Source organism: Lutzomyia longipalpis, chromosome 1 (genome assembly GCF_024334085.1).
Source record: "Lutzomyia longipalpis isolate SR_M1_2022 chromosome 1, ASM2433408v1".
NCBI lineage: Eukaryota > Metazoa > Arthropoda > Insecta > Diptera > Psychodidae > Lutzomyia > Lutzomyia longipalpis.
The window spans coordinates 627509-638579 of record NC_074707.1 but is presented as its reverse complement, the minus strand read 5'-3'; the positions used below and the strand labels follow the sequence as shown (position 1 = coordinate 638579).

Below are 11071 nucleotides of genomic sequence, written 5' to 3'. Positions count from 1 at the left end.
CACCCCTTAAATAATAATAAACTCACCTTTCCTCACTACTCTCATACGCAGCATCCGATGATGTACCATTGCTTGTATTGTCCAAACTATTGCTGTTGGACGAATTTGCGGACAAATTCCCGATTCCCGTGGATGTAGTACCATTGTTCCCACCAGCGGAATATGTGTGATCCTCACTTGGTGAAGATGTAATCACTGGACGCCTATAAACAACCCCCAAAATGCATTCAAATCAAACTGCAAAATTATTATGTACTAACGTCCCCACACAACATACCCATTTTGGAAGCTTTCAGCAAACACCTTGGGCCCATGCTTGAGTGCTAACATTGCTGTGGCAGCATTGACATCCTCAATACTACTATCAGCACCCCAGTCTCTTGCAATTTTCTCTGGACTCCCACCATTGCTACTTGGGGCACTGCTACCACCATTTTCATTACTATTGACTAACACATTGAGCATAGCATTTGTCCCATTCTCATAGTAGCTGTACGACGTCAAGTGGCGGTACTCATCCTCAATCGGTGGACTTGCTGGCGGCTCCGGTGGAGCATCGAGTTCAGCCATAAATTTTGAGAGACGAGGCGTCAGAGAGGCATTCAATGGACGTCCACTCGATGACTGAATTTACAGAAAAGAAAGAAAATATCCGCATATAAATTTCCTTCAATAAACCGCCTCACTTTCATCACTCACTACACTTTTGTACATTCATTAAACTACTTGAAATAATGTACTCAAAGTTCTTTTATTTTTCGCTGAACCCTTTGAGGTTCTTTGGATCATACAAATTTTAATGAATTTAATAGTTATTCAAGTGAGAAATTCGTTGAATTTACGTAATTGTATGTTCTTTGATTTTATATATAATTTACACGTCCACCTTCACAGCATAAAATGAAATTTGATCACACATGAATAGGGGCTTGGTTTTTCCAGCTTTTCTATAATTTTATTGACAAATAAATAAATACATTCACAGACTTTGAATTTAATTTTCAATGATATTCTTTTCTTTATTTTATTACCGTAAGTCAAAACTTTGCCATGAAAATTTTACAAAAATCCTTTTAAACAGCTTTAAGGCTATAATTGCAATTTCCTTGAGATGCTTCTCAATTGAGAAAGTTCCCACACGCACAAGATGCATAGAAAACTCATTTAAAACACTCACCTTAGAGGCAGAAGATGAGTCATTTGACCCTTGCTGAGTCTTGTACACAGTCTTGTCGAAATTTGTTGAAAATGGATGGAAAGGTGAACGAGTAAGTGCCTGAATTAAATTCTGGCGATACTGCTGCTCAACACGCCACAGAGATCCCTTGCCCATGTTCTGCGAGAAGAACAAGAAAACACATATTCTTAACTTCCTGCTGGAAGAAAAGGAGATTTTTTTCAGTCAGAACTAACCGGGGCTTTTTCGACTTTTTGGAAGCACTTGTTGAGAGATAAATTGTGACGAACACTATTCTTCCATCCAGTCGGGGCTGTCTTGAAGTATGGGAAATGCCTGACAATCCACGCGTAGATCTCCTTGACGGGTAATGCCTTCTCCGATGCATCCTCAATGGCCATAAAAATGAGTGAGCTGAAGCTGAACGGTGGCTTATTGGTGGTGTGTACTTGGGGATCATAGGGTTGATTAGTTGGGTGTTTGTGTTTCGACGGGGTGGTGGCGAGGTGTGTCTTCTGACTCTGACCCCCACCACCGCCACCGCTTCGATGTCTCAGCGGTGATGCAGGCTGCGTGGGAGACGGAGCCTGCTGCTGCTGCTGCGGTGGACTCTCATACTGCTGCTGCCCCACTGTTGTGGGTGAGACAAAGCCAGAATCATTTTGATTTTGTCTCAGTGTCTTCACATGCTCTTCCCGGAGATACTTTTTGTGGAAATGTTGATGGGGTGTTGAGGTAGTGGTGGTGGTAGATGTGGTGGATGTGGAAGCACCACCAGTACTACTGGCTACATTTCCTGCCTGACCACCAATACCATTGTGCTGCTGTTGTTTCCCACTTGAATGGTATTCAATGACGGTCGTTGTCCCACCCGGGCTCACTTGAACAGCCGAAGTTCTCGTTGATGTTGTCAAGTGATTGCGATTCTTGTTAATGGTGTTATTGTTATTGTTGGGACTTATGTACAACTTTGGTGATGTCTCCGTACTGTAGATCCCAATACTCTGATCCGAATTGGACACAATGGATGATGTGTTGTCCTCAGATATACATGAATCCTCCAAGAAATCACTTGTTGGCGACATTGCTCCCGTTGTATTCTGCTTAATCAATGTATCGCTATTTGATTGAACTTTTGCACACGATAGATTGATTCCCTTTAGTAAATCCTTATTGTGGAGCCATGTGAGTGGTGTCAATTCCTCATCACCACCATTTGCCGATGTTACAATCCCATTGTGATCACCGGGATTTACATCCATTTGCTCCGTTGCCAGCAAAACAATATTCCCAACACCATTATTTTCATTTGCTGCAAATGACAGTGGACCTATAAATTTGATATAATTCTCTCTTTAACATTCTTGTAATTTGCAACAACAAAAAAAAAAAAAGAAAATAAAGACAAGCAAACTTTTACTTTAAACTTACTTGCAGCAATGTAGTTCTCACCGGTTTGCTGTAGCACCAAAAGTTTGGAAGACCCCGTTTGCTCCCCCGTCGCAACTACTCCCTGACCATTGACACTCCGACTGCCACCACCACTACCCGTTGCCATGCCATTCCCATTTATCACAATATGCCCACCACCGCCGCCACCGCCGTCACCGCCACCACCAATCCCTGGATTGCTATACTGAATATGCTGCTGCAGGATCACATGGCTCGACTCGATCGGCATTGATGACATTATTAAACTCGGTGATTCCAACATTGGACCACCATCCTGCGATGGAGGTCTTTCAGGTGACATTCTGCACCAAAAAAAAAAAAAGAGGAAAAATTGTAATTGTGCAATCTCCGGGAAAATCTGGCATAAAAGCTACTCTCGCGGAATTAAAACCCATATTGAAAATTATGGGGACTGTTCTTCTAGGGTTACCACCCCTAATGGTTTAGGATAAATTTCTCCGGGTCACACGGTTTTATTTTTTTTTTTTGGTTTAATTTTCGACATTATCAGAAAACTAAAAAATCGTAAATTGAAATTACAACTCTGTAATTTAGAAAGTTTCGATTTTTTTTCTTGGTAAAGGAAAGTCATCTTAAGTCAGATTTGAGTTTTTCTAAACCAGATTAAACTTCTTTAAGTTAGACTACGGTTTTCTTCAAACTAGGTTTAAGTTTTTTAAGTCAGTCCTAACATTTTTTTTTTGCAAGGCCTTTGTTGTAGATTATACTTTAGTTTTTTTTTAAAGTCAGGCTTTTAAGATTTCAAGGTTAGATCAGGCTGAACTGAGGTCAAATTCGTCTTAAAATTCTGACCTAAAAAACTAAGGTAGGTACGACTTAAAAAAATAATCCTGACTTAATAAGCAGCTTTGTTTTTTTTTTAAGTCAGGCTTAAGTCGAGCTTACATGCCTGGTTTAAGCCTGGTTAAAGTAAACTTGTTAAAAAGGTTCGCAAAAAAAGCAAAACTTACAAACAAAAACCGACTTAAATTTTAATTTTTAAAATTAAAATATAAAAAACATTCTAAATAAAAAAAAAAACGTTATTTTCTAGTATTACATACACTTGAAAATGAAAGGGGCAGGTAGGTAAAATCTCCGGTTTAGAATTAAATGTGAGGTGGTAACCCTATAGATTAAGGAACAAATTTAAAAAAAATATATATTATTGCCTAATGAAGGACTGAACTCAAACCGAAAAGTTGTAAATTAATGCTGAAATGCAGTAAATTGAATCCAAAAAAAAAAAACGAAATTCAAACCAAAAAAGTTCTAAATACGTTTTTGACTTTTTCGATTTTTAGCAAAAGATTTTCATGTGAAGTTCAAATCTTTGGAATTATTCAGATGATTCGCCTAAAAAACCAAAGTATTCGCCAGATAAACTCCCCTTGGTTCTAATATTTAGAATTTTTCTTTGTCCTTCCCCACCAAAATAATTCTCCATAATTTTTTTTAGCTCTGCATTAAAAATTTAAATATTTTAATCCCACAATTAGACACTAATTTTAGCATTAACAATTAAGTATCCTTCACTGAGAAAACAATCAATTGCTCCCATATTTTTCGACACATAATCTTCTCAACAAAAATGTATAAAATCCACTGCGAGTCCCCCAGCGCAATGTCATGTTGGAATTGCAACAGAAAATTGATCAAGTATCTCCTCTACATATAGGAAATTAATCGAAAATCACTTCCACTTTCTCCACAACACCAGACCATTCACATACATACATTTAGTCAATCATTCAAGTTTCTGCCGTGAAGAGATGAGGAAGAAAAAAATCAGGTCACACCAATTTTGATGCATTCAGCATACCCACCAAAAACTCTTTTCCACTTTGTTTTCTGACTTTAGTATCCATTTCTTTTTCTGCCCCCTACCATATTTTTTCGCGTGGCCTCTCACCAGACCAATTTAAGTTGATACAAGGGGGGCGAATCACTCAATATATAGAAACTTCCTCCTCCTCTTGTACTTTATTTCAAACTCCTATTCGCCTCGACAGTTTTACGGCTTCTACTGGTTTTTTCTTCTTTTTTTCTTCTCACTCTTCAAACTCACATTTAATGTGTTTTTTTCCTGTGATTTATATACTTTATTTTGTTGAATAGATAGCCCTTTTCCTTGGAGGCGCGAGGGGGTGGTAAACCTCCCTCACAAGCAGAATGGAGAAAGATCTATAATTCTGCACACAGAAAGGCAAATGAGGGTATTGTAGAAAATGAAGAAGAGAAACTCGCCCGGAGGACAACTTGTCCGAAACAGTGATAGTTTCCAAGTCAACTGGGAGCAACGCAGGACGACGACAATGTCGACGTCGGGGTGACAATGTGATGAAGAAAGGCGCGCGCTGCATGGAAAATGAGAAGGTCATAATTGATGGAAACAGCTGAAACCATGGAAACGATATAGTCGGGAGAGTCTTTCTCCTCCATCCCATCCACAAAACCCATCGTCTTTCGTTGCTCTGTTGTTGGAGTATGTGCGGAGGAGCTCTCTTTTCCTTCCTCAACCAAAAACCCCTTTCCATCGATATTCCACCCACTACATGCCCTTCCCCCGCGCGGCGCACCACACAAAATATCGATGAGGCAGGCGGAAAAAAAAGTGCGACTTATAATAAACTTTTCCGTATTGACTTTTTTTTCAAACTCAACCCCCTCCCATTTTGTAGGGATTGCCCTCATCCAGTCAACAATCCAAATCAATGGAGGAAAATCAATTTCCTCCCTCACCATTCAACCCCTTCTCCCCTATAAAGCTTTCTCCTCCCGTGGCTGCGTGATGAAAAAATCCCCGGGATTTTATTACATTCTTAATGTACCCTTACACACCATTCTGTGTGCAAACCTTCTCTCTAACCCCCACTCCCCCCAACATGCCACACATATTTTCTTGATGTTATGAAAAATGAAAATCCCTTCAGTTCATCTTCACACTCTGTTTTGTTGCCACACACACCGCTTATATTCTCTGTAAGATTTTTCCTCCATCCACATGCCAGAAAAGCTGTGTGCAGGTGAAAAGCTTCATCTGTCGCAATAAATGAAAATATTAAATGTATGAAATTCATATCTTTCCCTGTTCCATTGAATTACCAACACTCTCTCTCTCTCTCTTTTTCTCTCTCCTGAATGCTCTATATTGCCTTCGCAGAGGTTTGCTCCCTGTGAGCGTCCTCGATGACGTCAGAACAGGGGATAGGGTGACGTCACTTAAGATTATATGTAGCAGCATCCCTCCCACACCTCAAATTATTGAAAATTTTTCACTTCGAGTCACCGTTTAAATAGATTTTTCCCGACGCATAGCAACTCATGTGTACGCGACGCTCTGCGGGCATTGCAAGTGGGTGTATTTTCTCTTCTCCACCAAACATTTCACATCAGAAACCATTTTGCACATTTTGACATGACTCGTTTGTATTTTATGGAAAAGAATTGCAGTTAAAATTGTTTTTGTTTTTTATAAATCAATACTGAAAAGGGTTATAGAATATTAGAATTAGAATATTTTTAGAATGGAATTAAAAGAATTCTTAGGAGTAATTCAAAGTCTAGGTAGGGTTACCACCTCTAGGGGTTTCACCCGGAGACTTCGCGTTTCACACGGTTTTAACTTTTTTGCTTTAATTTTCGGCAGTATCAGAAAACTAAAAATAATCGAAAAGTGAAATAGACTAATTTAGAAAGTTTCGATTTTTTTTCTTGGTAAAGGAAAATCGTCTTAAGTCAGATCTCAGTTTTTCTAAACCAGAAAAAAAATTTAAGCTAGACTTCTTCAAACTATTTTTAAGTTTTTTAAAGTCAGTTTTAAGATTTTTAAGCTTAATTTGATTTTTTTTGTTGTATACTAGAATTATGTTCTTTTAAGATCAGATTTAATAAACGGCTTAACTTTGTTTCTTAAATCTGGCTTAAGTTTTTAAGTCAAATTTACATTTTTAAGATGTTACACAATTTACCTTACAATTGTTTAAGATAAAGCCTTTATAGTTTTACGAGGTAAATTGTCGCTTCGCTCCAATTTACCTCGCCCCGCTTCGCGGGGATTTGTTGCGCTTCGCGCAAATTTTAGATGGAGAAAATAATTGAGATGAAAAAAGTCCAATAGAAAAATTATTCGTTAGTAAAAATCGCCTGGTATCAGTAGTCTCTGTACCAAATTTCATCACGATCGGATCAACGGTGTAGAAATGCATAGCTGTACAGGAACGAAATCCTTTCTTTATTATATAGATATAGATGGGCCATGCAAAATCTCCAACAGATATTTCAAAGAGAAAAAGTGAATTTCACACAACATTTAAGGCGCCAAATTTAAAAAGTAGTCAAAAAAGCATGAATTTTATATGAGGGCTATGTGAAGGGGGGCTTTGGGGGGAAAATGAATGCCGTTGGTAAAAACCGCCTGGTATCAGTAGTCTCTGTACCAAATTTCATCGCGATCGGACCAACGGTGTAGATTTGTATAGCTGTACAGACACGAAATCCTTTCTTTATTATATAGAAGATTAGCTAAAAGTAGGTTAGGTCTAGAATGCACTTAACGCTACCTCAGCATGACCTCGTTAAAAAAAAAACTTAAGAATAAAACTGAAGCCTGATTTAAATAAACTTAAGCCTGGCTTAAAAAACTCAAACCGATCTTTTATGCCAAAAAAGCTCGCAAAAAACGAAACTTACAAACAAAAACCGACTTAAATTTAATTTAAAAAAATCTAAATAAAAAATTTTTTATAATAAATACTTTATAATAAAATATTTTTAATGTAAGAATGTCATGTAAGGTGATAACCCTAGGTCTAAGTTCGCTTTATAATTTTCTATTTTAAATGTTAAAAGAAATATATATCCGGGCAGAAAATTAATGTAAAACATCTTAAAAAAAGAGAATTTTTAAATTTTAATAATAGAATGATTAACGTTAAAAAAAGTCATGTTGATTGCCAGAAAAGAAACGTGTAAAATCTAGAAGAGAAACATTATTAAATAAAAAAGATCAACAAATTGTTTTCTTTGATCAAAATAAATTTTAATTGCATCAATTTAAATATTGTTGCGGCGAAGCCAAACAATGCCCTCATAAAAACCCCTAAAATCACAATTTTGGCTTTTTGAGAATCACCCTGTAATTTTTTTGCCCCTAAAACTAAAGAAAAATGAGGAAAAACCGCTCCGGGAAATTATTCCCATAATTTCCCACATTTTTTCCACGATTCTGGAATCTGATTCTGGAATCCCCAAAAATTTACATGCCCCTTGGGCAAAAATCACAAATGACGCACCCTTTTGCCTATATTGCGTCATTTGTGTGAAAGAGCTCAACCTGTTCAGACGTGTTTCAATGGAGCGGAAGCGAGAGGGAAAGAAGCCTTTTGGCTATAAAAGGAAGGCGGAGAAGCCCAGAAATTCATTCGCACGGCAGCAGCCTTACAGGAAAGAACAATTTTCCAACAGAAAGCCCAATTGGCAAACAAAAAGGCAGCAAAACTTTCATGAGCTCACAAGAGATCATCGAGAACATTCAGCAAGCTCTGGAAGAAGGAGCAACAGAAGACAACGAGAAGAATCGCCACAGCAGCGAGAAGAATTGCCACAGCAGCGAGAAGAATCGCCACAACAAGAAAACTTTGATCCAAGCGGCACATCCGCACTTGATCTCACACTCACCGGCAACACTGCCGCCAGGGGAGAATCCTCAAAGCATTCCCCAACATTTGCTTCAGCAGGAAGATCTGGTCAGAGCTACTTCCCAGATTCTGCATCACACTCCGGTGCACGAACAAAATTACCACCGGAGAATTCGTGCAACACAAAATCCACCGAACATCATCGTGCAACTCATTGCGCACGCCCCAGAGCCTCCGCAGAGAGTGACGAGTGGGAAAATCCGCAAAGTCCGCTCAAGGACCCGCGGTACCAAAAGGGATCGTCGAAGATTGGGCCGGCAGTAAGTCTTAGGACTGTGGCTTGGGTGAAAGAACTTCCCCATTCCACCTCTGCTGGTGAAAATCCATCAGGGACACGCACAAAGTCCCCCATTCTTGATCAACGCTCCACAGGAGCAATTGCTAAATCCCCAAACGGGGACAAACATCCCACAAGGGCACCTTTGGAGCCCCCAAAAGCACAGCCAAGGCTGCGAAGTGCCATTGTAAAGAGCATTGTGGGGAATAACAGCCCCAAGCACATTCCCCGTCGGAGTGACGCTCACGCAGACCCAACTATCCGCAAGCGAATCCTTCCGGACATCCGGAAGGTTTGCAAACCTCTCTCAGAGAGTGCTCCCACTCCAGAAGTGGTCGAAGTAGACAGCGAAGTCGAGGGTGCGCGAAACATCATTGCTCCAAAAGTGCGCACCGCGCACATTTCGCGCTTAGACACCCTCGCGAAGGATCTTGGGCTTTCGTCGGAGAGCTCCAGCACCAGCTACCACTCTGATTGTTCTAAGTGCCGCAGGCATCAGAACCCTGCCACCACTGTCGAGGTTGGCATTCAATGCTGCCTCGAGGGGGTTGAATCACTGCATATCACCCCAGTGGACACTGTCACAGTGGGCACTCAGAGTGAGCCCATAAAGTGGCCATACGATTTGGGACTACTAAAGAAGTTGGAGGAAATTCCCGAAGGCGATCGGGATCTCATCACGTGCCAAGAAGCATTGCTCAGAAGTGTGGTAGGGAGGAAATTGAGTCCCATCGGGAATCTTTACGCCATTGCTCCACAAAAGCCTCCCCCACGTGCACGCAGCACATCGAGCACATCAAAGAAGAAGAAGGACGCCGCGGCTGAGGCATCCACAACAGATTCTGCAGCTATCCAGCCCGCCGCAGATCCAGCATCCGGTGACACCGCATAAACGTGAATTCATCCATTGTGCAGCAAGAAGCTGCCCTCCTCTAGAAGGGCAAGAAGCCCGTGCAAAGAATTTATTTCTTGCAGCAAAGAGCTGCTTCCTTTTGTAAGGGCAAGAAGCCCAAAAGAACCCAAACATTATAAGACCCCCGAAGACTGAAATAAAACGCATCATTGAATTTTTACATCAAACCCTAAATCTTTTCACTGGTTCCTCCCATGCAGGGAGTCATGGCAGAGCAGTCAGCACCAGAGCTTTCCGCGGCTTTAAGCCCCGCCGCAACAATATTTTCCTGATTGTTTTAATAAAAGGCATCATTAAACAAACAAAAGTAAAAGGAAAAATCTCATAAACAGCCTAATGTAGGGTTAAAATTGATTTTTTTCATACATAAGAAAGGTGATATTATTAAAAAAAAATCTTATGTAGAATTTTTCATGTGTTGACTTCAACGTCAACATATTTAATTTGCATATCTCCTATATACCATACAGCATAATATGTAACCCATCTTCTCTCATTTACCCTAATCCTCAGCTATAAGGCACAGTGCTCATGTTCATGCCGCAGCTTTATCCTTCGTGCATATAGGTCTTATTTTAAATTCCTATATTTTCTTTCGCGCATAAGATTCTTCTTGAGTAACATTTCTTCGTCCCAAATAGACATGATGGTGTGAGCGTATTTTAGCTAATATGTCTTCCCTAGCGTTGCCCCAATATCATTCCCTATTTAAAATTGTATCAACTCGTGAGAGGAGACACAATTGGGAGTCTAATTTAGAACCCGGAAAGTGACGATTTCATCTCGCTGGCTCATCTCTTTCACACAAAAATCTCACCAAGGAATAAGCAACACCATACTCTCTCGCTATATATATTACAACAAAAAAAAAATTCCCCCCACATCATCATTAGGCACTTGTGAATAGATATGAGCCATCATGGATGGAAAAAAAACTGTGTGTGTCTGTTGTGGAGGAGGATGAATTTTCACGAAAGATGAAGTAAACGCCAAAATGAATGTAGTGCAAACAAAACTCTTTCATCCATATCATCTACTTTGGAAAATATACACATTTTCTTTTCATGAGATTGTCTATTGCTTGCCATGAATCCACCCGCGCTGCTTGAGGTGTGTTTGTGACATTTTTTTATCATCTAGGTAAGGTACACGTAAAGTATAAATGCCTCTTGGACACAAAATAGCTCTTTCTCACTCAACGAAAATCTATTCACTTTACCATCGTGCCTATCTATATATAAAAATTACATATAGGTAGGTATATGTACGTAGAGAGTGGAAGAGAGCTCTCGAGAGGACTTGCTACATAGCGCGCACTACTACTGATAATGAAGGCGTCCAAATGCCGTAACCATGCCAACGCGGTTGGTGCTTATGAAGCTCGCGCGACGCTTTTGGAAAGCTCCAAAGCGCGCTCTCCAACCAAACGACGCCAATATGTGTGTTGGGGACTGATTGTTGGGGAAGAACAACCATCTCCAACACACTAGTACATCCATCGTACTATATAGCCAGTTAGCTCTGTCCCGCACATTTGATGTAGGTTTACATGG

At 40.0% G+C, this 11071-nt stretch overlaps 1 protein-coding gene across 12 annotated transcripts in view; it reads right to left on the bottom strand.

Annotated features, from left to right (window-relative positions):
* Positions 1-11071, bottom strand: part of LOC129786339 (uncharacterized) — a 43421-nt gene that overhangs the window by 6627 nt on the left and 25723 nt on the right. For 10 of the 12 annotated variants that reach the window (XM_055821276.1, XM_055821275.1, XM_055821266.1 and 7 more), the window contains 5 exons: positions 2609-2931; positions 1414-2507; positions 1178-1336; positions 278-624; positions 27-203 (listed from right to left, as the gene is read on the bottom strand). In XM_055821276.1, coding sequence (XP_055677251.1) covers positions 27-203; positions 278-624; positions 1178-1336; positions 1414-2507; positions 2609-2930 — 2099 coding nt within the window. In that variant the 5' untranslated portion in view covers position 2931. The remainder of the gene's footprint in view (positions 1-26; positions 204-277; positions 625-1177; positions 1337-1413; positions 2508-2608; positions 2932-11071) is intronic. The other 2 variants (XM_055821278.1, XM_055821277.1) reach the window with 1 other exon arrangement.